At 44.0% G+C, this 27,026-nt stretch overlaps 2 protein-coding genes across 2 annotated transcripts; one reads left to right on the forward strand and one right to left on the reverse strand.

The window, feature by feature from the left end:
* On the forward strand, positions 14,611-16,363 carry KHDC3L (KH domain containing 3 like, subcortical maternal complex member). The gene is made up of 4 exons (XM_018058116.1): positions 14,611-14,779; positions 14,938-15,117; positions 15,384-15,436; positions 15,590-16,363. Exons 1-4 carry the CDS (start codon positions 14,611-14,613, stop codon positions 16,361-16,363), a joined length of 1,176 nt encoding a protein of 391 aa, XP_017913605.1.
* LOC102180236 (oocyte-expressed protein homolog) lies at positions 24,850-26,013 on the reverse strand. The gene is made up of 3 exons (XM_005688750.2): positions 25,772-26,013; positions 25,450-25,629; positions 24,850-25,114 (listed from the first exon to the last, which is right to left on the reverse strand). Exons 1-3 carry the CDS (start codon positions 25,932-25,934, stop codon positions 25,035-25,037), a joined length of 423 nt encoding a protein of 140 aa, XP_005688807.2. The 5' UTR covers positions 25,935-26,013; the 3' UTR covers positions 24,850-25,034.

Below are 27,026 nucleotides of genomic sequence, written 5' to 3' on the forward strand. Positions count from 1 at the left end.
TTGATCCATAAAAGAAAAAAAAAAAACTGATCAATTGGACCTCACCTGAAAGTTTTGTAAAAAAGTGTTCATAAGATGAAAAGGTATGGGAATTTCCTGATGTTCCAGTGGCTAGGACTCCGTGTTTTCACTGCCAAGAACATGGGTTCAATCCCTGATCAGGGAACTAACATTCCACATGCAACTTTTTAAAAAATGCAACTACAACTGAGAATATTTCCAAATCATATATTCAACAGAGTATTAATATCAAGAATATACAAAGAGTTCTCAAAACCCCAGTGTAAAAAAGTCAGTTGAAGTAGAAAATAAGCAAAAATACTTCAGTGAAGAGGATATACAGATGGCTAATAAACACATGAAAAAATGTTCCTCATCATTTACTACTAGGGAAACATAAGTCAAAACGGTATACAACTATCAGAATTACTAAGATTAAAAAAAAGCATAGACAACCTCAAAGCTGATGAGGATTCAGAAAAGTAGATCACTCATACCCTGCTGGTGGAAGGTAAAATGGTTCAGCAGATTTGGAGACAATCCGGTGGTTCTGCAAATGATTAAACATAGAGTTAACGCAGGACCCAGAAATTCCTCTCCTAGCTATACACCTAAGCCAAATGAAAACAGATGTCCCCACCAGAACCTGCACATGAATGTTCATAGAAGCTTTACCTGTAATAGCCAAAAGCTGGAAACAACACAGTTGCTTCAACAAGTGAATGGATAAATGGATTGCAAAACTGCAGTCCATTTATACCGTAGACTACTAGTCAGCAAGGAAAAGAAACCACTGATAGAAGCAACAGCCTGGATGAATCTCCAGAGAATTATGCTGAGTGGGAAAAAGAAGCCAACCTTCAAAGTTGACACACTATATAATTCCACTTATATAGAATTCTTGAAATAACAAAATTGAAATGAAGAACAGGTTAGTGGTTGCCAGTAACTGAAGAGGAATGGGGCCAGAAGGAAGTGGAAAGAAAGTGAAGGTTGCTCAGTCAAGTCCAATTCTTTGCTACCCTATGGATGATTTCCCATAATGCTCCTCTGTCTATGGGATTCTCCAGGTAATAATACTGGAATGGATTGCCATTTTCTTCTCCAGGGGATCTTCCTGACCCAGGAATTGAACCCAGGTCTCCTGCATTACAGGCAGATTCTTTACCATCTGAGCCATCAGAGAACCTGAGAAGGAGGTGTGGTGAGGGGAGGCTATAAAAGGGCAAGATGTTTGTCTTGACTATCTCAGGGTCAGCATCCTGGCTGTGACACTGTTTTGCAAGATATTACCTCTGGGAGGAAACTGAGGAAGAGTGTGTGGAAGATACTACAACTGCATCAAATTTCTTACAACTACATGTGAATCTACACTTATCTCAAAAAAGTTTAAATAAAATTATAAAATCAGAGGGACTAGCCTGGTGGTCCAGTGGCTAAGATTCCATACTCCCAGTGCAGGGGGCAGGGTTCAATGCCTGGTCTGGGAGCTAGACCCCACTTGCTGCAACTAAGAGTTCAAATGCCACAAGTTAAATGCCATATCCTACATGCTGCAACTAAGACCCAGTGCAGCCAAATGAATAAATATTTTTTAAATAAAATCAAAATTAAAAAAAAAATCTCAAACTCTGTCTGACTGTGAGTCCTGATCTAGGGACCCCTCTTTAGCTGCCACACACCATTATGCCTGCTGCTTTGGGAGCTGGATAGTTAAAAGTTAACACAGTCTTAGAAGTCCTAACCAGGGCAATTAGGCAAGAAAAAGAAATGACAACTATCTAAATCGGATAGGAAGAAGTAAACCTGTTACTATTTGTGGATGACATGATTTTAGATAAAGACTCCATCTAAAAACTGATATAAATAATACACGAAGCGAGTATAGTACACAATCAACCTTCAAAAATCTGTTGCATTTCTATACACTAACAATGAGCTAGCAGAAAGAGAAATTAAAAAAATAATCCCATATACGATCACAACAAAATGAAGAGAACATCTAGGAATAAATTTAGCAAGGAGATAAAAGATTTGTACAATGAAAATTATAATACACTCTTGAAATAAATTGAAGACACAAATAAATGAAAAGCGTATTCTTATGGATTGGAAGAATTCATATTGTTTAAATGTCCATACTTTGCCTAAAGCAAACGACTGACTATTACAATCACTATAAAAATCCCAAGGAGATTTTTAACAGAAATAGAACAAAAAATTCTAAAATGTATATGGAACCAAAAAGATGCCAATTAGCCAAAGCAATCATGAGGAAAAGAAGAACAAAGCTGGAGGTGTCCAGCTATCCCAGCTATCCCACTTCTGGATATTTATCCAAAAAAATAATAAAAAAAAAAAACTAATTCAAAAAGACACATGCACCCCTTTGTTCATCACAGTATTATTTACAATAGCCAAGATATAAAAACAAGCTATGTGCTCATCAATGGATGTATATGCCGCCTATATATATAATGGAATATTTGTTGTTGTTCTTCAGTTGCTAAGTCATGTCTGACTCTGTGTGACCTCATGGACTGCAGCACAGCAGGCCTCCCTGTCCTGGAGTTCAGGGAATATTACTCAGCTATAAAAAAGATGAAATATTTCCATTTATGACAACTTGAGTGGACCTTGAGAGTATTATGCTAAGAGAAATAAGTCAGACAGAGAAAGACAAATACTGTATGATTTTACTCACATGGGGAATATTTTTAAAAAATAAAATAAATGAAGAAACCAAACCAAACAAAAATGAACAGGTAGGTACAGAGAACAAAATAGTGGTTACCAAAGAGGTAGGAGTAGGGTAGGGTGAAATGGGTAAAGGGGACTAGCTGTATGGTGATAGATGGAAGTTAAAATTTTGGTGGTGAGCACACTGTAAGGCAGAGCTTCCGTGGTAGCTCAGCTGGTAAAGAATCTGCCTGCAATGCAGGAGATCCCAGTTCGATTCCTGGGTCAGGAAGTTCCCCTGGAGAAGGGATAGGCTACCCACTCCAGTATTCTTGAGCTTCCCTGGTGGTTCAGATGGTAAAGAATCTGCCTGCAATGCAGGAGACCTGGTTTCGATCCCTGGGTTGGGAAGATCCCCTGGAGGGGGGCACGGCAACCCACTCCAGTATTCTTGCCTGGAGAATCCCCATGGAAGAGGAGCCTGGCAGGGGTCACAAAGAGTCTAATGCAAGTAAGCATAGCACAGCACACTCTAGGGTATGCAGAAGAAATAATAATATTGTACACATGAAGCTTATATAATGTTATAAGTCAATACTATAATCAATAAATCAATTTTAAAAATAAAATTTACATAGGAAAAAAAGAAAAAGATTCTCTCAGAAGAAGTCAAGTCTTTGACAAGACTGGGTACTTGATGAGGACAAAAGCTCCAGTTCCTTCTAAACTTCCCTTCATTTACGCCCATGACCTCACTCACAGTCTGAAAACTACTTCCCTTATAGAAGAAATTAAAACCCTTCCATCACTAATCAAAAAAGTCGGTTAGTGCCTCCACTATGACAGGCATTTTGTGAGCTGTTGAAAGATAGTTCTTAAAGACAGTCTTTGTCCTGAAGACGGAAAGGAAGACAAAGCAGGAAATTGCAAAGTGGTATCACAGGTACTAGGAAGCAGGAGCGGAGAAGGCAATGGCAACACACTCCAGTACTCTTGCCTGGAAAATCCCATGGACGGAGGAGCCTGGTGGGCTACAGTCCATGGGGTCGCTAAGAGTCGGACACGACTGAGCAACTTCACTTTCACTTTTCACTGTCATGCATTGGAGAAGGAAATGGCAATCCACTCCAGTGTTCTTGCCTGGAGAATCCCAGGGCCCGAGGAGCCTGTTGGACTGCCGTCTATGGGGTTGCACAGAGTCGGACACGACTGACGTGACTTAGCATCAGCAGCAGCAGCAGGAAGCAGGAGGCACAAGGTGTTGCTGGAGAACGTAAGGCCATCAGTCTAGTGAAGGGGCACATCAGTTCAGGTTCTCCAGGGAAATAGAGCCAGAAGGGGACACACACACACACACACACACACACACACACACACACACACACACACACACAGGATTATTTCAAGGAATTGGCTTATGCGATTGTGCATTTGGCAGGCCTGAAATCTGTAGGGCAGGATGGCAGGGGATGATTAAAGTTTTGGGTGGTGAAGATTACAGAACATTGTAATGGAAACATTCAATGCCACTGAGTTGTACATGTACAAATTATTGAAATATTGAGCTGATGTGACCGAATTCCTTCTTTTGCAGGGAAACCTGTTCTCCTCTGGAGGGTATCCACATTATCAAGGATACTCTTGTTTACTTAAAATCCGTTGATTGTAGATGTTAATCACACTTACAGAATACCTGCACTGCAACAACTGCATTTGTATTTAAATAAATAGCTGGATACTATCGCTTCTTGGCCTTTTGGCTAAGATCAAGCGGTGGCTCAGACGGAAAGCGTCTGTCTACAATGTGGGAGACCTGGGTTCGATCCCTGGGTCAGGAAGTTCTCTGGAGAAGGAAATGGCAACCCACTCCAGTACTCTTGCCTAGAAAATCCCATGGACGGAGGAGCCTGGTGTCCATGGGGTTGCAAAGAGTTGGACACGACTGAGCGACTTCACTTTTCACTATAGACAAACCAAGTATATTCATGAAACTAACCATTACAAGGCGTATCTTAAGAGACTCCCATAGAGTGGTGGCATCTAAGCATTTCCTCAGCTTCCTTTCTCCTACTAGTCTTTTTGCCTCCCACATCTCCCTGACCACATCCAAAGCCAAACCCTATATCACAGTTGACCCAATTGCCCCCTGCTCCTTCTGCAGAACCTGCTTCAACAGTCCTTTCTTCTCTCATGACTTCTTTCCTCAGTCTGGAAACATGCTTCATCCTAAAATAGTCAGCTTTCAACTCATCTCCCATTCCACCTGTAACCCAGGCTACAGCCTTCCTTTTCCCCAAATTCCTCCGAAAAACAATTCACACTCCTGTGAAGCACACTAACTCCTTAATGCTTTATGGCACCTGCCTCTGCATTTCAGTGGAATTCATTCTCTCTAGACCTGCACTGTACAATGTAAGCAAAATATCTCATTAGTAATTTATATTGGTTACATGTTAAAATGATACTTTAAATATGCTGACCTAAATGAAATATATTAACATTTATTTCACATTTCTTTGTACTGTAGTCATGAAAAAATTAGAAATTACGTGTCACACATTATGTTTCAATTGGACAGTATTGCTCTAGATAGTTTCCTATTGGCCCCTGTGTATCTAATCCAACACTCCTTTTCACATTTCTTATCCTGTTTTACTGATTTTCTTCTGCTCCTTCTTGACACTCCTGACTTGATGCTTTTCTTGGTCTCCCATTCTCTTTCCTTTTTCCCCTCTCTGCCTCATTCACCCTAGGGAGTTCTGTCCATACTCATGACTTTACCTACCCACATTATAATCTCCATCCAACCATCTCATCCTCTGTCACCCCCTTCTCCTCCTGCCTTCAATCTTTCCCAGCATCAGGATCTTTTCCAATGGGTCAGTTGTTCTCATCAGGTAGCCAAAGTACTGGAGCTTCAGCTTCAGAATCATTCCTTCCAATGAATATTCAGGACTGATTTCCTTTAGGATTGACTGATTTGATCCCCTTGCCTTCCAAGGGACTCTCAAGTGTCTTCTCCAACATCACAGTTCAAAAGCATCAATTCTTTGGCACTCTGCTTTCTTTATAGTCCAACTCACATTCATACATGACTACTGGAAAAACTATAGCTTTGACTAGATGGACCTTCGTCGCCCAAGCAATGTCTCTGTTTTTTAATATGTTGTCTAGGTTTGTCATAGCGTTTCTTTCAAGGAGCAAGCATCTTTTAATTTCATGGCTGCATGAAACTTATTTAACTTCATGGGTGCATGAAAATATATTTAAGTATAGTTGTGATAATAAACCTTACAACCATCCTGATTTGTTTGTAATCTGCTTTTTAAGCATTGAAAACACATTTATGTTCGATTTGATATTTTAATGAAAAATCTATGAAAATTTGATTATATATATTAATGTTAAGACATTTAAAGTTTCAGTAACACTTACCTAAATTAATAAATTCTATTTTAATAGCTATGGAAGCAGTTGCTTAATTTTGAGGCAATATTAAGTCTTATTGCATATAATTAGTAACAGTACCCTTGGAATTTAACCAAGCACAAATAGATGTCTTCTCCACTCAGAGAAGTCCTGTTAACAATAGGTGCAACACACCAGATTTGGAGGAAACTGCCATTTGGGACGTGTGTTCTTCAACAAATACAGACCCAGTGCCTCCTCCATGCAGATGCTATTCGAGATGTTAAGGCTGCATCAGTGAACAAACAAACAAAGATTCGTGTCCTCGTGGTGCTTGCAGATGAGTGCCTGCTCTACACTGGGGACACAATAGGGATAAGAGAGACCAGGATGCTCATCCGTGTGGAGTTTAAGTTTTTAGTGGTGAGAAAGAGATAACATGTTGCTAAACATAGTATGTAAAACAGGGGAAAGGAGGGAGCGATCACTAGTACTGTGTCCTGAGAATGCTTCATAGAGCCTTGCATTTGAGTGGAAACCTAAAGGGGAGGGAGCATTAGGGTTTGTTTTGTTTTTTTTCTTGTTTATTTGCATTAATTATGTCTATTTAATATCAGTAATAGTATACATGTTGTTTCACAACTTCCTTTTTTTTTCACTTACTAGACTACAAACATATATATTTTTTACATCCCTATAAATGTAGATCTATATCATAATTACCAGGTCTCCTAAATTTTTAAACAGGTTCCTTGAAATGTTCAAATTATTTGGAACTGTTTATCTGTGTCTTTCTCTTGAGTTTTTCTTAAGCTGCCCCCATCTAAATGAGTGGGCTAAAGGTGCTGTGTATCTAACATATAGGAACCGTAATACAGACGGTGCAGCAGAGAGCTTCTTTCCGCTGGTATGTCTCAAGTTCAGTCAAAGTCCACCCTTCTCATGGCCTTGGACTCTGTGAAGTCTCTACCCACTCTAGGCTGGTCCTGCTACTAACAGTGCACGCTCAGTTGCTCAGTCTTCTCCAGCCCTTCGCCACCCCAGGAGTCCACCAGGCTCCTCTGTCCATAGGACTCTCCAAGCAAGAATACTGGAGTGGGTTGCCATGCCCTCCACCAGGAGATCTTCCTCACCCAGTGATCGAACCCAGGACTCCTGCGTCTCCTGCGTTTGCAGGTGGGTTCTTTACCACTAGCACCACCTGCTGCTAAGGTGAGAGAAACACAGAAAAACGTGTCCTGCCTGCGCACTGCAAAACTTACCTGAGAAGTGTTTTCCTCCGGTCTCAAACGAGGAGGGAAATAAATACACGCCCCTAAGGACCAGTTCAAGAGACAGAGATGCAGCAAGAGAACTCGGTGGCCACACTGGCCCAGAAGCATCACCAGAATCAGGTTGGTCCCTCAGTCTCCCTGCGGCCAGCAGTGTCCCGCCCAGGGGACCCCCGGGGTTCTGCAGGCCTGCTTGTTCAGGCTGGGAGTGGGCTCTGGCTGGGGACCGATTCCTGTCCCCTCCCTCCCTTGGCCACACTGCTAGCCGGAGCCACCCCCTCACCCCCCTGCTCTGTGTGACGGAGGTAGGGGTTCCGGGGCCAGCCAAGTCGATGGTCATGAATACTGTGGCCTGTCTTCACATTCACCTCGAAAATTGTCTGGGACACTGGCTCTAAGTGCAGGGACTCAGTGTGAGTGGTGGGACACTCCAAGGAACCCAGGACAGCCCACTCAGTGGTGAACCTGGCAGGAAAATCCAAGGAGCCCGCACATCACCCTCAGTGCAGGTCCAGTGGAGAAAAACCCGCACGCTCCCACTTCCAAGTAGTGTTTTAGTGCTTACCAGGCAACCAAAAACAGTGTAAAGAAAAGGGATAAAACTTTTTTTTTTAGAGGGAGCACTGGGGTCTCGAAGCCAACTTTTGAATAACGGGAATTCTAGAAAACAAAAGGGGAAAAACGATGAACAAAATAATTTTAAAGTATTTCCCAAAGATTAAAATCAGAAAGGCCTAAACATCTCAAAAACACCACTGGAAGCTAGGGGACAATGAAGCAAAGAATGAGATTTTGAGGGAAAAATGATTTCCACCCAAGAAGTTATATAGCCAGATGTCCTATTAACTGGGCAGATAGAATGACAATATTTTCAGACATGCACTCTTCATCAGGAAATGACAGAGGATTTATTTGCTTCATCAGAATGTAAGGATGTCTCTCTCTGAAGAGAACTAAAATAATGAAACCATTGTCTCAAAGATCCTGTACTTGGTGGGGGAAACTCGGGGTTCTCAAGGTGAATGCAGCCAGGGAGCCCCGTGTAGCCTGCAGCTGAGTCCAAGTTCCCCAACCTTACCTGACCTCCCCCACTTTCTCCAAATCCACCCACACCCTGGACACAGAAACACTCCCAAGTATTTCACCAAGGCTGGTAGTGAAGAGCAAAGAAAGGGGTTAATCCTTTTACTCTCCAAAATTCTAAAACTAATATTTTAACCCAAACTGGAATCCCCAAACTGAGGAGACAATGAACAATAACTTAAAAAATGACATATTTCACATCTAGGTACAATATTCAAGAACTTCAGAATGAAGCAATCTATCTGGCAAATACTCAGATGGCCATTGAGAATTACAAGGAACTGCAATATTATATCTAGAAACATTATAGGGAGAAATTTGCCAGCTGTGAGGCTTCCAAGAGAACTCCTAAATGCTAAATCACCTTTCCCTTTGTTCCATGAAGTAAAACATCTCATTTCAAAAATTCACTTGAAAGCTGTTTTTATATCTTTTTGTTGCCCATTGCTCTTAAACTCTACCTGAAAAATGTATTTCTCATTTTAACTAACCCAGAACATTAGACACCAGCTTCTACTACCACAATTATTTTGAATACTTCCACTTCATATTTCAGTCTCATTATCAGCTTGCAAGTGTCTGTTTCTTTCTTCAGCTTGCTTATGATTATCTGCTTCCTTCTTCGAATTCAGTTAGCTCATCCCCAGAATCCTGGGAGGTAATCAGAAACAGTAGAAAAATAGAAAGAAAGAGATAATTTACACTAGATATCATGAGGATCATCTTGAAGATGATCATATGTATATCAGTTTAATACTTTTGCCTGAATGCTATCAATACTGCTATAAAATATGAAAATAAACAAAAACAGCAAAAAGTAAGTCATGGGGTCCAACAGTAGGTGGTAAGTAATCCACAGCAGGTCCCAGAGAGCAGCTGGCTTAGATAAAATTGGTTAAGTCTGCAGGAGCTGGGTAGAATCTTTAAACATTGTGAATCACTACATTGTATACCTGTACCTTATACATTTTACATCAGCTACACTTCAAATTTGCGAAAAAAAGACTGGAGGAGCAATACTGTCAGGATGAATCAATAAAGGGCCTGGAAGTACCGGGGAGACACACAGTTGGGGAGAGTTTGGGAATAAAGAAGGAGCATATAGAGAAATAAGCATTTGAAAAAAGCAAAAGTAGTATTTGAACAAAAATTCAATTCATAACATCAATAAAAACAAAACTTGTTGCTAGAAATTGCAATGAACTCTATATAGCTATGAATATTGTTTATAAGGCCGCAGTAATATAGACTTGCATACGGATCTAACAGAATTGTATAGTGAATCGTCAGGATACCAGGTCTGATGTGTGCAGGTAAGATGGAGGACCAGAGTAAAAGTTACTGAGTGATTTCTGTGGGAGTGAATTCTGTGCACCCAAAGGAGTGTTTAGAAAATTAGAAATTTCTAATTTCTAATTTAAAAACTTCTTTGAAAATTAATATTTTTTCAAATTATGAAGAGGTGGCAAGAATACAAGGAAGAACTGTACAAAAAGATCTTCACGACCCAGATAATCATGATGATGTGATCACTAATCTAGAGCCAGACATCTTGGAATGTGAAGTCAAGTGGGCCTTAGAAAGCATCACTATGAACAAAGTTAGCGGAGGGGATGTAATTCCAGTTGAGCTGTTTCAAATCCTGAAAGATGATGCTGTGAAAGTACTGCATTCAATATGCCAGCAAATTTGGAAAACTCAGCAGTGGCCACAGGACTGGAAAAGGTCAGTTTTCATTCCAATCCCAAAGAAAGGCAATGCCAAAGAATGCTCAAACTACCACACAATTGCACTCATCTCACATGCTAGTAAAGTAATGCTCAAAATTCTCCAAACCAGGCTTCAGCAATACGTGACCTGTGAACTCCCTGATGTTCACGCTGGTTTTAGAAAAGGCAGAAGAACCAGAGATCAAATGGCCAACATCCGCTGGATCATGGAAAAAGCAAAAGAGTTCCTGAAAAACATCTATTTCTGCTTTCTTGACTATGCCAAAGCCTTTGACTCTGTGGATCACAATCAACTGTGGAAAATTCTGAAAGAGATGGGAATACCAGACCACCTGAACTGCCTCTTGAGAAACCTATATGCAGGTCAGGAAGCAACAGTTAGAACTGGACATGGAACAACAGACTGGTTCCAAATAGGAAAAGGAGTACGTCAAGGCTGTATATTGTCACCCTGCTTATTTAACATCTATGCAGAGTACATCATGAGAAACGCTGGACTGGAAGAAACACAAGCTGGAATCAAGTTTGCCAGGAGAAATATCAGTAACCTCAGATATGCAGATGACACCACCCTTATGGCAGAAAGTGAAGAGGAGCTAAAAAACCTCTTGATGAAAGTGAAAGAGGAGAGCGAAAAAGTTGGCTTAAAGCTCAACATTCAGAAAATGAAGATCATGGCATCTGGTCCCATCACTTCATGGGAAATAGATGGGGAAACAGTAGAAACAGGGTCAGACTTTATTTTTTTGGGCTTCAAAATCACTGCAGATGGTGACTGCAGCCATGAAATTAAAAGATGCTTACTCCTTGGAAGGAAAGTTATGACCAACGTAGATAGTATATTCAAAAGCAGAGACATTAACTTGCTGACTAAGGTCCGTGTAGTCAAGGTTATGGTTTTTCCTGTGGTCACGTATGGATGTGAGAATTGGACTGTGAAGAAGGCTGAGTGCTGAAGAATTGATGCGTTTGAACTGTGGTGTTGGAGAAGACTCTTGAGAGTCCCTTGGACTGCAAGGAGATCCAACCAGTCCATTCTGAAGGAGATCAACCCTGGGATTTCTTTGGAAGGAATGATGCTAAAGCTGAAACTCCAGTACTCTGGCCACCTCATGCGAAGAGTTGACTCATTGGAAAAGACTCTGATGCTGGGAGGGATTGGGGGCAGGAGGAGAAGGGGACGACAGAGGATGAGATGGCTGGATGGCATCACGGACTCGATGGACGTGAGTCTGAGTGAACTCCGGGAGATGGTGATGGACAGGGAGGCCTGGCGTGCTGCGATTCATGGGGTCGCAAAGAGTCGGACATGACTGAGCGACTGAACTGAACTGAACTGAAAAACCAAACCACCAGTCCTTCTTAATCTTTTGTTCTATTTTCAAAACTTACTATGATATTTATGAGCTTAGAAAGTTTTAACAGTTATGTTGAATGGCTTCTGAATGAAATAAGGCATCAGTGACAAATTTAATCAACTAAACATCCTCATACATGGCAAAATGATTGCAACGTAATCAAATAACAAGAACTTTTGGGTCGGGAAGATCCCCTGGAGAAGGAAATGGCTACCCACTCCAGTATTGTTGCCAGGAGAATTCCATGTAGAGGAGACTGGAAGGGTATAGTTCATGGAGTCACAAAGAGTTGGACACAACTGAGCAACTAACACTTTCACTTTCTGAATTACTAGTTTCTACAAATCAAATACATAAAACATTAGTATATTGACTATAAACTAGGACTTCATTTTAAAGTCACACATATAAACCCATTAATTATATATTTTAAATTGGAATTACAAAATCATCTGTCTAATATGTTAAATTATCTAAAATATTACAGAAACATAAAACACTATGTATTGGGCTGGTGAAAAATTTCATTCAGATTTTTACATAAGATGTTACAGAAAAGCCAGATGATCTTTTTTGCTATCCCGATATATGGATTCCTTCCTTTTTTAAAACCACTGGAGATTAACTAAAGTAAAAAAAAAAAACTGCTTATACTTTATTTATTTATTTCTTTTTGGCTTCAGTGCATCTACATTGCTGCCTGTGGGCTTTCTCTAGTCATGAGCAGCTCATGGGCTCTAGAGCTGGAATGGGAGAGTTGTGGTGCAGGAGCTTAGCTGTATGTGGAATCTTCCTGCAGCAGGGATCAAACCCATGTCCCCGGAATTGGCAGGTAGACTCTTAATCACTAGGCCACCAGGGATGTCCTAAACTGCTTATATTTAAATGTGAAGAATTGGACCAATTTTGACATATAGACACATCCAGTGAAACCACCACTGTAATCAACATAATGCCCATTGCATCATTCCAACACTAGGAGGCTACCCTAGTGTCTCTTTCCAGTCCCTTCCCCTTTTTACCCCATCCCTAGGCAATCACGCTCTGACTTCTATCACTATAGATTAGCTTGCATATTCTAGGATTTTACATAAATGAGAGGCTATTATTTAATACAAGGACTAATACTATGGTTTCAATTCTCTTAAACATTCCTATACCCGATTCTGAAACTTCAAAGAAGTAAAAGATCTCAAGACACACACACACACACACACACACACACACAGAGGTGACAATAACATACACAGAACTGACAGTACCCTTGTAAGCCAATTAAGGAATACAAATATCATCCTATAGCATTTTGATACTGAAAGAGAATGCACGCCAGAGATTTTCATGGGGATGCTTCCTGAACTGTATTCTTGTAGGTGAGATTCATAGGACCTCACATGTCAGTTCCTAGTTGCTGTGTGAATGATTCCATAACCTCCAGAGAAGATGGCTATGGAGCCCAGATCCCCGGGTTTCAGTTATATGCTCACTTAGCTGCTCTGCCTTCCCACAGAAGTTTCTAACTCTATCCCTTGACCCCCTTGGAATGGATTTTGCCCTTCTTTAGCTCTGAGTTCATATTCAGCTTAGGTCTCAAGACTTTAGACCCTGTCAGACACCTGTGAATTTCTCATGGACTTCTTTGGCCTCAGAACTCCCACGGAGCATACAAGAAGGAGGCTACCTGAATCCCGAGGACCTCCAGCCACTGGATCTGAGCACGATACCCCAACTACTGATGGGAAGGGCTTCCCTGGTGGCTCAGTGGGTAAAGAGTCTGCCTACAGTGTGGGAGAAGTGAGTTCCATCCCTGGCTTGGGAAGATCCCCTAGAGAAGGAAATGGCAACCCACTCCAGTATTCTTGCCTGGAGAAGTCCATGGACAGAGGAGCCTGGTGGGCTACAGTCCATGGGGTCACAAAGAGTTGGACTCGACTGAATGACTAATGTGTTACTGATGGCAAAGCTGTGTAGCTTCACCTTCCCGAGTAGTGGTTAATAGGTAATGCTTTAAGCTGGACCAAAAAATCAAGAAATGGAGGTATACTAGTGTTAGTTTCAAGGGATTTTCCTCTGGGAACCAAACCACGTGGACCATGCACTGTTGGGTGTGTTCAGCAATCTCTCAAAAGTTAAGGCAGAAGCTGGAAATTCGGTGGCATCTGGGGAGGGACAGGGTTCAGGAGGAAGTGGGGGGCTTACTTTGGCCTCTGAATACCTTTTACATTCCTTCAGATTTTTGTTTCTCCGATGTCTTTAATTAGATTTTTCCATTAAAAAGTTATTCCAACCCCTCACGAATGCTAAACTGGTCCACTTAGAACTGTCTGAAATGCACCTGCGTGTGCCTACGCAGTCACGAAGATCTATCTAACACTTTGTGACCCCATGGACTGTAGCCCACCAGGCTCCTCTGTCCATGGAATTCTCCAGGCAAAGACACCGGAGTGGGTTGTCATTCCTTTCCCCAGAGGATCTTGCCAACCCAGGGATCAAACCCGAGTCTCCCGCATTGCAGGCACATTCTTTACCTTCTGAGCCACGAAAAAATGCACCTGAAAGTGAAAGTCGCTCAGTAGTGTCCGACTCTGCGACTCCATGGAATTCTCCAGGCTACGATAGTGGAGTGGGTAGCCTTTCCCTTCTCCGGGGGATCTTCCCAACCCAGGTATCGAACCCAAGTCTCCGCATTGCAGACGGATTATTTACCAGCTGAGCCACCAAGGAAGCCCCCCAAAATGCACCTGGATCTCTGCAAATACGGATTCGCGCCTCTGAAAGAGATCGTCCCGATGTGGGCTCTTCCCTAACATCTCTGGGACTGTCCCAGCCTGAGTCCACCGTTACGGCTTCAGCAGCTTCCGGGACGTGGCCGCCCTCGGGGCGCGCAGAGAAGAGGGAGGCTTAAGCGCCGCCCGGGCGTGAGCCCTAGGAAGCCCGCCGGGAAGCAGCAGCAGCTGCGGGTTTGCGAGGCGAGGCCTGCGAGCCAATGAGAAGGGCGGGGGGTGGGGCGTCACCGGCCAAAGGCCCTAGAAATGCTGGAGCGCCGGCTGCTCTTGCGCTGTGCGGCGGGCCGACCACAGCATGGCTGCTCCTTGGCGGTTTCCGACGCTCGTTCAGCTGGAGCAGCGAGAAGGGACGCTCTTCGAGGTACTTGGTAACCTCACCAAGCGGCCCTACTGGTTTCATTCCGAGTACCTGAAGAGCCCGAAGGCAGTTCACCTGGAGGCCTGGCTGGTGGAAGCGATCTTCGGTGAGTGGGCGCGAGAAGGGAAGCCAAGGCCGCCTCTCGGCCCTGGGGTGGCCGCGTCCTCAGCAGGCCTCTCCTGCGGCCCGGGCTGCCTTCCAGCGCCCCTGCTGCTGCCTCCGCTCCCGCCCCCGCTGCTAACGACGTCTTTGCTTCCTGCGCAGGCCGGGGTGGAGAACACATCCCGCACGTCGAGTGTGTGTCACAGACCCTGCTTCACGTTCATCAGTGGGACCCGAACGGCGAGGCTGAAATCTTGATATTTGGCCGGCCTTATTACCAGCAGGATGTATCCAAGATGATCATGAACTTGGCTGACTATCACCGTCAGCTCCGGGCGCGAAGTACGCGGATGGGAACCATGAAAGGCACCCTAGGCAGGCCCCGGGTTCTTGGGAGAAGTCTTGATGCTTCCCGGCTGTGCCTGGGCAGTGGTCTCATCCTTTTAGTTCTCCTGGGAGAGGGTTTCCTCTTTGCAAGGGATCTAGAAGAGCGAACTGACCTCCTGTTCTCAGATTTCGGATCCCTAGCCCTGCAGCCCGAACGGATAACCCCCTTTGTGGGACGCATGGGACACAGGTGCGACTTCCTCTCTTTGCTCTTCTTCCAGGCTCTGAGAAGGCTCCTGCCCGGGAGGCGGCCACCCAGCAGTCCCCAGACGCAGTCCAGGAGGCCGGGACACAGCGATCCCCTAGCGCAATCCAGCAGGCGGCGATACAGCTGTCACCCGGGAAAGCCCGGGAGACGGGGACCCAGCGATCCCCCAGCGCTGCCCGAGAGGCTGGGACTCAGCGATCCCCCACCGCAATCCAGGAGGCGGCGACGCAGTTGTCACCCGAGAAAGTCCAGGAGACCGGGACCCAGCGATCCCCCAGAGCTGTCCGAGAGGCCGGGACCCAGCGATCCCCCAGCGCAATCCAGCAGGCGGCGACGCAGTTGTCACCCGAGAAAGTCCAGGAGACCGGGACCCAGCGATCCCCCAGAGCTGCCCAAGAGGCCTGGACCCAGCGATCCCCCAGCGCTGCCCGAGAGGCTGGGACCCAGCGATCCCCCAGCGCAATCCAGCTGGCGGCGACCCAGTTGTCACCCGAGAAAGTCCAGGAGACTGGGACCCAGCGGTCCCCCGGCGCAGTCCGCGAGGCGGCCACCCAGCGGTCCCCCGGCGCAGCCCGCGAGGCGGCCACCCAGCGGTCCCCCGGCGCAGCCCGCGAGGCGGCCACCCAGCGGTCCCCCGGCGCAGCCCGCGAGGCGGCCACCCAGCGGTCCCCCGGCGCAGCCCGCGAGGCGGCCACCCAGCGGTCCCCCGGCGCAGCCCGCGAGGCGGCCACCCAGCGGTCCCCCGGCGCAGCCCGCGAGGCGGCCACCCAGCGGTCCCCCGGCGCAGCCCGCGAGGCGGCCACCCAGCGGTCCCCCGGCGCAGCCCGCGAGGCGGCCACCCAGCGGTCCCCCGGCGCAGCCCGCGAGGCGGCCACTCAGCGGTCCCCCGGCGCAGCCCGCGAGGCGGCCACCCAGTGGTCCCCCGGCGCAGCCCGGGAAGCCGGAACCCAGAGCTTCCTCGAAGTTACGCAGGATCCAGATACGAGTTTCTGAAGGCGTTCCGCGCTCAGAAGCAAGAGAGCCAGGCAAGGTCCAAGTGAAAGCCCCTTCTGGAACCCTGTTCTCCTAAGTCCCGTTCTGCTGCAGAAGCTGAGAAAAGAATGGTGTGCGTTTTTGATTTTTGGTTTCCCTGGTCCCCGCCACTCCCTGTTAAAGGTTTGCAAACACTAATCTGAAGAGTTCTAATAAAGAATCAAATTTCCCTAACGTCTGTTGTTAATAACTGGCAGAGAGATGTGGAGGGGAAGCACCTTTCTGCAGCAGCAGCTATCACTCTGGACTGCTTCCGATCTAGATGCATGCGTGCTAAGTCTCTTCAGTCTTGTCTGACTCTTTACTATCCTGCGGACTGTAGCCTCCTCATTCCATGGAATTCTCCAGACATGAATGCTGGAGGTGGTTGCTATGCTCTTCACTAGGGGATCTTTCCCACCCTGCGATCCAACCCGCATCTCTGACGTCTTCTGATTGGCAGGCGGGTTCTTTACCGCTAGCACCACCTGGGAGGACCCCTACCCATACACAGGTGAGAGCTTTTAGTTTTCCACCCGCCTGGGGCCTCAATCTCTCCCGCCTTGGTCAGGAGCTTCCCCGGTGCTCCCTCACCGTGAGCACCGGGCTTTGCAAGGTGAGGTACCTACAGGGTCGGCGAGTCTGCCCTCATGGGAAAACCTTCCAAGCCTGCGATGTTTCCACTTGAAGTGACATGGGACGGGAAATCTTGGTTTCAACCCAGCTGTGAGGCCCGGGTTGCCATCCAGCCATCTCATCCTCTGTCGTCCCCTTCTCCTCCTGCCCCTAATCCCTCCCAGCATCAGGGTCTTTTCCAATGAGTCAACTCTTCGCATGAGGTGGCCAAAGTACTGGAGCTTCAGCTTTAGCATCAGTCCTTCCAAAGAACACCGAGGGCTGATCTCCTTTAGAATGGACTGGTTGGATCTCCTTGCAGTCCAAGGGACTCTCAAGAGTTTTCTCCAACACCACAGTTCAAAAGCATCAATTCTTCTGAGCTTAGCTTTCTTCACAGTCCAACTCTCACATCCATACATGACCACTGCAAAAACCATAGACTTGACTAGACGGACCTTTGTTGGCAAAGTAATGCCTCTGCTTTTCAATATGCTATCTAGGTTGGTCATAACTTTCCTTCCAAGGAGTCTTTAAATTTCATGGCTGCAATCACCATCTGCAGTGATTTTGGAGTCCCCCCAAAATAAAGTCTGACACTGTTTCCACTGTTTCCCCATCTATTTCCCAAGAAGTGATGGGACCAGATGCCATGATCTTCGTTTTCTGAATGTTGAGCTTTAAGCCAACTTTTTCCACTCCTCTTTCACTTTCTGCCATAAGGGTGGTGTCATCTGCATATCGGAGGTTATTGATATTTCTTCGGCAATCTTGATTCCAGCTTGTGCTTCTTCCAGCCCAGCATTTCTCATGATGTACTCTGCATAGAAGTTAAATAAGCAGGGTGACAATATACAGCCTTGAAGTACTCCTTTTCCTATTTGGAACCAGTCTGTTGTTCCATGTCCAGTTCTAACTGTTGCTTTCTGACCTGCATACAGATTTCTCAAGAGGCAGTTCAGGTGGTCTGGTATTCCCATCTCTTTCAGAATTTTCCACAGTTGATTGTGATCCACAGAGTCAAAGGCTTTGGCATAGTCAATAAAGCAGAAATAGATGTTTTTCTGGAACACTCTTGCTTTTTCAACATGTAACTTGACCTGTTACACTGTGTAAATTTAAGGTATACAACACCTCTAATCAGATTGGCTTCCCGTTTCTGGCTGCCTACTGGGATGCTGGTCCCCTCACTAGAAGTAAACTGTTAACAGCTGGGTTTTAGGATAAAAAAAAAAAAACACGAATCAAAACACGAATCAATTTGGTGCTATGAAATTTTCATTTTAAAAATACAAGGAAACCCAATTTTAAAGAGCAGGCAGTGGTATGTCTGTCATAGACCCTCTAGTCACTACTAATGACCACTCCAATTTTAAATAAGCTTTTGGTTTATGAGGGAATAAAGATGCAAAGCTGAATTTATAAATAGGTTATTAACTATTTTCAGAAGAGCCAAGGGAAGCCAAAGCTGAGTGAGCCCTAAACATTTAAGACTCAATACAGACTGAAAGGTCCAACGGAGGCTACATGAGAGAAGAATTAAGACTCATTCTTTATTCCCCTCCTCCCCTCCCCTCCAACTCTAAGTAGTACACACTTTTCAACAGTTTAACTTGGACTTTACATAATTGTATACACCTTTTTTTCTCCTTCTAGCAGCTTGATTTTCCTGAGGATGGTTACAGTTTCATTTAGCCCTCCCCTTAGTGGTTGATGAATTTCCCAAATTACTCAATTACAAACTGCTGCCTTTAATTTCTACTTGCATCCTTCAATCCTCCTAACTGGAGATCCACCAACATCAGTGTTCACAGCAGCACTATTTAGAGTAGCCAAGATATGGAAGCAGCCTAATTGTCCAACAACAGAAGAATGAATAAAGAAGATGTGGTACAAACATACACAATGATATATTACTTAGCCATAAGAATGAAATTGTCACTTGCAACAACATGGATGGACCTAGAGTATTATGCTTAGTGAGTTAAGTCAGAGAAAAACAAATACTGTGATCACTTGTATATGGAATCTAAAAAATAAACTAATATATATAACAAAACAGAAATAGACTTACAGATATAGAGAACAAACTAGTGGTTACCAATGAGGATGAGATAAGGGGATGGGCAAGATAGGGGAATATAACTGAGAGATACAAACTACTATGTATACAATTGATAGGCAACAAGAGTCTCTTCTTGTGCAATACAGGAATATATAGCCATTATTTTGTAATAACTTTACGTGGAGTATAAGCTGTAAAACTACTGAACCACTATGTTGTACATCTAAAACTGACATAATATTTTAAATCAACTCTACTTAAATTCTAAAAAGTTTTTTTTTTTTAATCCTGAAGAATTCTGGAAACAGTGACTTGCACATTTCTGCAAGTAAAATGACAGGGTTAGTAAAAAAAAAAAAAAAAAAAAAGCCTAAACAGGTTTTGAACAGGCTGACTAGAGGCACCAAACAAAAAGTTTCGCTGTTGACAGACTGGAAAACGCCTAGCTAGCCATGGCGCTCACATAACAGCCTTGCCAGGCCCTCCTGCTCGGCTGTAGGAGGTTGGCGCTGTTTCACTATTTCCCTTATCAGAATTCCTTAACTCCACACTTTTGATCAAAACAAGGCGTCTTAAAATATCACTATTAACAGTGGAAACCAAACATGTGCTTCCTGATGTGAGGCACTGTGAAAGACACAGTATAATTTACCCAATAGTTTTGTCAAAAATACACAACCTAGATCTAACCATGAGGAAGAACCAAAAAACAACAGGATTTGTGAGAGAGAAAAAGATAAAAGCAGATTGTTTGAGAACAGTGAATCCTGCTTGCACACTTTAGGGGCAGTGCAAACAGGTTGGTAGCGAATCATTTAGTGTGGAGGGTGTCTTTCAGTGGGCTCACTAGAGCTATCAAAATTTACAATGTCAGCTGTTTATGCATTCTCTGGAAATCTTGGGAATATAGCTATGGAGCATAAGTGACAGGTTATTTCTGTTATGTCCACCTGTATGCTTCAGTTTAATATATATTTTCACTATTTACATACAGCATCAGAAGTTTTCACTAGACCCTAAGGAAAAACTTTATTACAGCCTTCTCAGGTCCTTCTGAAGCACATGTAAAATCAGACTCTAAAAAAGCCTCTCATCTTATAGCCTCAGCACCTAAAAAGGTAGTTGTGATTATAACTGGAATTGCACTGAGTTCTGAGAAGACCGACCACAAATGTGCAACCCTGGACTTTGCTAGCCCAAAATATAGTGTCTTCACTTATTCAGCTGTTTTTCCTTCCTCCTTCCACCCTTTGCATTAATGTGAAGCAGGACGTAATAAGTTAATATTTTTATAATCCCTAAGGTAAAACAGAGGGGGAAAATCTCTTTAAAGTATTGTTAAAATGATAAATAAAAATTTATCTAACATAAAATAATGAAAGAGGAAAAGAACAAAAAAGACATGATAGGAAACAAAGCAAAATGGCAGACAAATCCAACCATATTGATAATTACATTAAAGTAGAATCGGAGAAGGCAATGGCAACCCACTCCAGTACTCTTGCCTGGAAAATCCCATGGTCGGAGGAGCCTGGTAGGCTACAGTCCATGGGGTTGCGAAGAGTCGGACACAACTGAGCGACTTCACTTTCACTTTTCACTTTCATGCATTGGAGAAGGAAATGGCAACCCACTCCAGTGTTCTTGCCTGGAGAATCCCAGGGATGGGGGAATCTGGTGGGCTTCCGTCTATGGGGTCGCACAGAGTCGGACACGACTGAAGCGATTTAGCAGCAGCAGCAGCAGCAGAATGGGCTAAATCCCCCACTCAAAAAGCAAAAATATTCCAACTAGATAAAGACAGATGCAGAAGACTATATAGAATATTATTCTATCAATACTTAAATGTCCAGAAAATGTGACTTAGTGGAGACAGACAGCAGACTGCCTGGAGCTGGAGGCAGGAGTGATGACAGACTTTGTAAAGTGATGGAAAAGTTCCCAAGCTGGCCTGTGTTTATGGTGGCACAACTCAAAAGTTTGTTAAAAAAGAAAGTAAATTGTACACTCACATTTTTATATTATGTAACCAACTAAGTGCATTTTTAAAAATTGCAGTTCAATAGCACTAATACCTAAATTCTCTAAAATAAAAATTGTTGACAAAGATGTAGAGCGACTGGAAGTCTCATACATTGCTGAAAGGAATGGAAATTGGTCCAGTCACCTTGACAACTTGAACTTACACACACCCTATCACCAGGCAATTTCAATCCTAGATATATACTCAGTAGAAATGCACATATGTATGCGCCCAGTTATGTACAATTTTCATAGTAGCTCTATTTGTTATAAGTTCAAATGGGAAACAATCAAAGTATATATCAACAGGATGGAAAACTAAAGTTAAGGTTTATTCATACAATGGAAATATAACTGCTGGCAACATGAACAAGTCTTACAATGAGTCCAATTATAGTTGTCACAACAGTAGTTATCCTTGGGGAGGATGCAAGCAGGGGCTTCTGGAGTGTAACTAATGCCTTTTTCCCCTCTGACTACTGGCTTAATGGATGTGTTCTGTTTGATGAATCTTTTCACACTGTGGATATACATGGCTTTGGTATGAATAGAATGCTCTACATCAATAAAATGTTTACTAACATTACAGAAAAATATTTGGAGTAATAGAAAACTTCTTAAAGGGACTATATGAACAGTGAGATTTTGTAATTACTTTAATACTTTATATATCACCTTATTTAAAAATATTGAGGATGTAAGTATGTTTGTCAACAGAAAAATCAACAATGCTATTTTTGAACATGGTACTAGTAGGTATTTCCATTCTGGCAACATGTAGAAAAAAAATTGTCTTGTCCCTTAATAGAGTAACAAATACTATGGATTCTTAACAAATTAAGTGTATTCTAACTCCTCTTAAAACACGCATGCACACAAAGAGAATGGGACTAAATTCAACCATGGAGAAAAATATAATAGAGATGTGAGATACTAGAATCAACGTTTTGGTTCACATCTCACGCATCACCACATCCTAGCTGCGTGACCTCAGCAATTTACTGAGGCTGCAAACATCCTATACTTACCACAAGGTCTGATATGTGACGCAATCTCTTATCAATACATATATAACTAGAATTACTTCCAAGTTCTGAAAATTAGAATGACAGAGCCAACTACTCTTTTTAGATATTGAATATTGTAGTATTTTGCTAGGGCTACCATCACAAAATAACAGACAAGGTGGCTTAAACAACAGATAGTTATTTTTTCAAATAAAATGAGTATTTCTGGAGGCTATAAGCCCAAGCTCAAGGTGTCAGAAGGTTTGGTTTCTTCTGAGGCCCCTCTCCTTGGCTTACAGAGATGGCTGCCTTCTTGCTGTGGCCTCACCTGATCTTTCCTTTGGTCATACACATACCTGTATCTGTATTTCCTCTTATTAATAAAAGTCATACTGGCCCACAGATGACCTCATTTAACCTTAATAACCTCTTTAAAGACCCTATTTCAAACAGAGTCACATTCTGAGGTACTGGGGTTAGGACTTCAACATGTCAATGTGTATAAAGAATAGAGAACAGGATCATTTCGTAACTTAGTTTTGGATAATTTTTGGAAAATTGGAATAAGTTTAAAGCATAACCTTCTTCCTCTAAATGTTGAATACTCAAAATACATCCAAAAGTTTTTATAAAAATCCCACTAATAAATACCTGTAGGAGTATTGATCAAATTTCTACAAAAGGAGAAAAAGTCAGCACTTCTAAGCTTAACTGTAAAAGGTGAGGATGAGGGGAAAATCACACAGAAAATAGTAATTGGTTTAACTACATACAATAAAATTTTTGTATGCAAAAAACTTGAGCAGCAAAAGGGTGGACAATATTGGTTTTAATGGACCATTATTTGTTATAAAAGCTTATACAGATAATAAAAACCTTTATCTTCAGAGTTGAAAGAAGTAATGACAGGAAAGAATATAGAAAAATGTAAAAAGCTTTTAACAAAAAATGTGAAGCAAAGTAGAATAATGTTCAGTATCACTTGTAATCAAAGATTTGTGTTGTTGTTCAGTCACTAAGTCATGTCCAACTCTTTGAGACTCCACGGACTGTGGCATGCCAGGCTCCTCTGTCCTCCACTATCTCGAGTGATTGCTCAAATTCATGTACACTGAATCAGTGATGCTATCTATCTCATTCTCTGCCACCTTCTTCTTTCACCTTCAATCTTTCCAAGAATCAGGGCCTTTTCCAATGAGTTGGTCTTCACATCAGGTAGTGAAGTATTAGAGCTTCAGCCATCAGTCCTTCCAATAAACATGCAGGGTTGATTTCCTTTAGGATTGACTGGTTTTATCTCCTTGTAGTCCAGCTGATTCTCAAGAATCTTCTCCAGCACAATTCAAAAGCATCAGTTCTTCAGTACTCAGCCTTTTTTTATGGTCCACCTCTCACATCTGTACATGACTACTGGAAAATCACAGTTCTGACTATACAGACCTTGGTTGGCAAAATGATGTCTCTGCTTTTTAGTATGCTGTCTAGGCTGTCATAGCTTACCTTCCAAGGATCAAGTGTCTTTTAATCTAATGGCTGCAGTCTATTATATGCTTATAAAAGAAGGTTCACTGCAGACTCTGAGTGTGGATAAAAGAAGACTTTACTAAGAGTAAAGTTAATGCCTGCATATGTGTGTATGTGTATGTGTATGGGGGGAGGGCTGTTGTGTCCAACTCTTTGTGACCCCATAGACTGTGGAGTGCCAGGCTTCTCTGTCCATGGAATTTTCCAGGCAAGAATACTAGATTGCCATTTGCTATTGTTCCAATATTGCCATTGCCATTGTTCCTTCCCAACCCAGGGACGAAACAGGTGTCTCTTGTGTCTCCTGCACTGGCACGCAGATTCTTTACCACTGTCCCACCTGGGAAGCCCAAGATTTGTGTGTGCTTAAAATCCTTGCGAAGTGCTACTATCCCTTACTGCCAAGGGGTGAAGAAACTGCCAGAGCTAAATTAATTAATTCCAACTTTGTGTCTGAAACCATGGAGCTCTTGGCAATCATTCCTCCAACAATTCTGCTTCCTGAAAGTGGAAGCAGCATGGGGTTGGGACTGTTTTGCACAGACTGGTCACATCACTGTATAGGTAACAGAAAAACAACTCAGCCCATGCAGGACACCTGCTTGGGGAGGAAGTGGGGAGACAGCTGGGGAGACAGCTGGCTGGAAGGACACCACTCAGTGTACCAGCTGCCCTGGACCCTGGCTCCTCTGGTGAATTATAGCCCCAGCAGAAGAGAGGAATGCTGATCACCTCAGCTTGCATGTTGAAATGCCCTCCCATGTTTGAGGTCAGAGACTCCATTCTAAGAAAACACATGGCACACTGAGTGCTATTCTGAAGCCAAATACTAGCTTAAAAGTGAGAGCCTCATAGGAGAAGCATTGGCATTACCTAAGAGCTTGTCAGAAATGCAAATTCACAGGCCTGATGTACTGACTCAGAATCAGTGCAGAAGGGGCTGAGGAAGCTGTGCTGCAGAAAGTTCTCAAGATGATTCTTAAAGTTTGAGAACAAGTCATGCAAAAGAAACTCAAAGCTGATTGACCCTGCATTTCTGGCCTCTGCATGTAAGGGCCTGAGTCTGACCATAAAAAATCATAAAAGGGTTAATAGCTTCAAAATGGTAACAACTAAGAAAAAAAAAAAAAAAAAGAAACCCATCACCTAATAGCCTTTTACCCACCTCTCACATCAAGACATGAATGAACAGTCTTTTATAAATTTGCTTAATTTTGAGTAAGCAAAGATCTTTATGCCTTCGGACAAAAATGAAATTCATTTATTAACTAGAATGGCACAAACTCAGGTTTGAAGCAAAATAATCAAACCACTATACTTCATCAAGACACAGAGGGGAAAAAGGGAGAGATTTAAGGATATTTGCTTCTCTTGAACATTAGCAGCAGAAGCAGGACTGTTCTCACGCTCCAGACAACATTCATGCAACAGGATGCTGGGGCACCTGGGGACCGGGTGCCTGGGCCTTCAGGAATTCCTCGAGTTGTTCCATCTTCTCAGCTGGATAAGGAAAAATGCTGGGTTTCAAACTCCTCCTCCAAGGGGGAAGGGGTGTGCTGGCAGTATCATTTCTCAGGCTGGAAGCTCTGAACCTAGGATCTGAAATTAGTGGGCTGACGGAGACACCTGCAGGTAGGTGTCTGAATGTACATCTCAGCTTTGCTTTCTCAGGGTCCTGCTTGGACTCCTCTCTCAAGGGAGGCCCAGGGATCACCAGCAAAATGGAGTTGGGACACTGCAAGGAGTTTTGGGAAGACGAGAGGCTGGAAGGAAGTCAGGTAAGGCCAGGCAGTTCCCCCTGCCTTCCTCCCAGGCGTGTGTGCCAAGCCCCTCACCTCGGGCGCGCCGCTCCCGGTGCACTGACGCCTGGCTCAGAAGCACGCTCTTCACCTGACGCTGGACTGCTGGCCGCGCGAAAATGGTGACTTCGACCATGTTCCTAGCGTCAACAGCGTCCACCATCAGCAGGGCCTGGCTCATCCACTCCATTTCTGGAACCAAGGCTCGGTCTGGGCCTGAAAACGAAAGGAAAGCCGGAGAAGAGTGCGGGTGAGGGGCAAGACACGCTGGCCACGAAGGGACGTGACGGCCTGGGACCCGGCGCGGCTCGGGGCCCTCGACCGCTCTGAGAGGCCCGCTAGGCCCAGGGTCGCACACCAAAGATCGAGTCGGCCAGCCACGCCTCCAGGAAGAACACCAGCGGATTCCTCAAATCCTGCGCAGGAAACCACCACGGCCGGATGCGAACCCGTGGCGAGGGAAGCGGGAACCCCAGCAGCCTGTCCCCGCGGGCCTCGGAGTCGCCAGCGTCGTCGACCATGCTCCAACCACAGGCGAGAAGAGCAGCTCTGGCGGGACTCGGGGAGGCGCGAAGCCTGGGCCCTTTACTGCTCCCGGCCGGCCCCGCCCCCTCCGGTGCGCATGCGCCCAGCCACAGCGCGGCCCAGGGGCGCGGATTTCAGCCGGTATTCGGGCGCCTGGGGCTCCCCCATATGCGCCGCGCGGTCCCCTAGCGTCGTCTCACCGTGGAGCCCTGGAGGCTCTAGGAGGCGCCGCCAGGCGAATAACGGCCGAAACGAGGCGTCCGTAGTTCCGGATCGTGTGATTGCATGAAGTGGGGTCCAGTCCAGGCCCGGTCGAGCCAGACCGCGGGCGGGCTCCTGGAATCCGTATCTTCTCTCTTATATTCTGACTCTGGTTTGTTGCCGCTTCAGAATCATTTCTACAAGTGCATCGTGTCTAAAATGCAGTCTTCAGACATGGTCGTTCCAAGAGATGTAGCAAGTGGAGACAACAGTCGTTTACTTCCAACATCCTCAAACAGCGAGTACTGATGAACATGTATTCTCAGTGTTCTTAATTTTAGTTAAAATTTTAAATTGTGAAGATTTCTCACAGTTTAAAAAGTTGTTTAATGCTCATGTACCCCCTCCCCTCGCCTCATTTAACAAGATGTTAATATTTCCCGCATTTGCCTTCTCTCTTCTTTAAAACAGATGCCACTAGAGACCTTTCCTCTCTCCCCACAGGAAATTATTGTCCTGAAGGTTGTGTGAGTAGCCCGCGCATGTTCCTGTTCTTTCCATAGTGCATTTCTACAAGTATTGTTTGGTAATTGTTGTATAGATAGCATCGGCTGTACAAACGACTGTATAGTTACAATTAGTTAGGATGTGTTTTTTTGTTTTTTTTTTTTACATCTTTTTAATGAAAGATGTTGATTATTCACGTAAGGGGGATGGTATTAATGTACTGAATTCCCTCATCTGCATCATCTAGGCCTTAACAGTAATCCAAGAGGAGATGTTGAATCTAGCTTTACTGAATACTTTTATTTCAGTTTAATTTTTTAAATGAACATAATAATACATGCATATTGTAAAAAAAAAAAGCCTTGAGGATATAAAGTAAT

The sequence above is a fragment of the Capra hircus genome, chromosome 14, assembly GCF_001704415.2.
Source record: "Capra hircus breed San Clemente chromosome 14, ASM170441v1, whole genome shotgun sequence".
NCBI classification, from domain to species: Eukaryota; Metazoa; Chordata; class Mammalia; order Artiodactyla; family Bovidae; genus Capra; species Capra hircus.

Coding starts and splice junctions, on each gene's coding strand:
- KHDC3L (XM_018058116.1), top strand. CDS start 14,611: ATGGCTGCTCCTTGGCGGTTTCCGACGCTCGTTCAGCTGGAGCAGCGA. Junction 14,780..14,937: donor GCTGGTGGAAGCGATCTTCG/GTGAGTGGGCGC, acceptor CTTCCTGCGCAG/GCCGGGGTGGAGAACACATC. Junction 15,118..15,383: donor CCGTCAGCTCCGGGCGCGAA/GTACGCGGATGG, acceptor CTCTTCTTCCAG/GCTCTGAGAAGGCTCCTGCC.
- LOC102180236 (XM_005688750.2), bottom strand. CDS start 25,934: ATGGTCGACGACGCTGGCGACTCCGAGGCCCGCGGGGACAGGCTGCTG. Junction 25,630..25,771: donor GCTGGCCGACTCGATCTTTG/GTGTGCGACCCT, acceptor TTTCGTTTTCAG/GCCCAGACCGAGCCTTGGTT. Junction 25,115..25,449: donor CCGGGAGCGGCGCGCCCGAG/GTGAGGGGCTTG, acceptor TTCCTTATCCAG/CTGAGAAGATGGAACAACTC.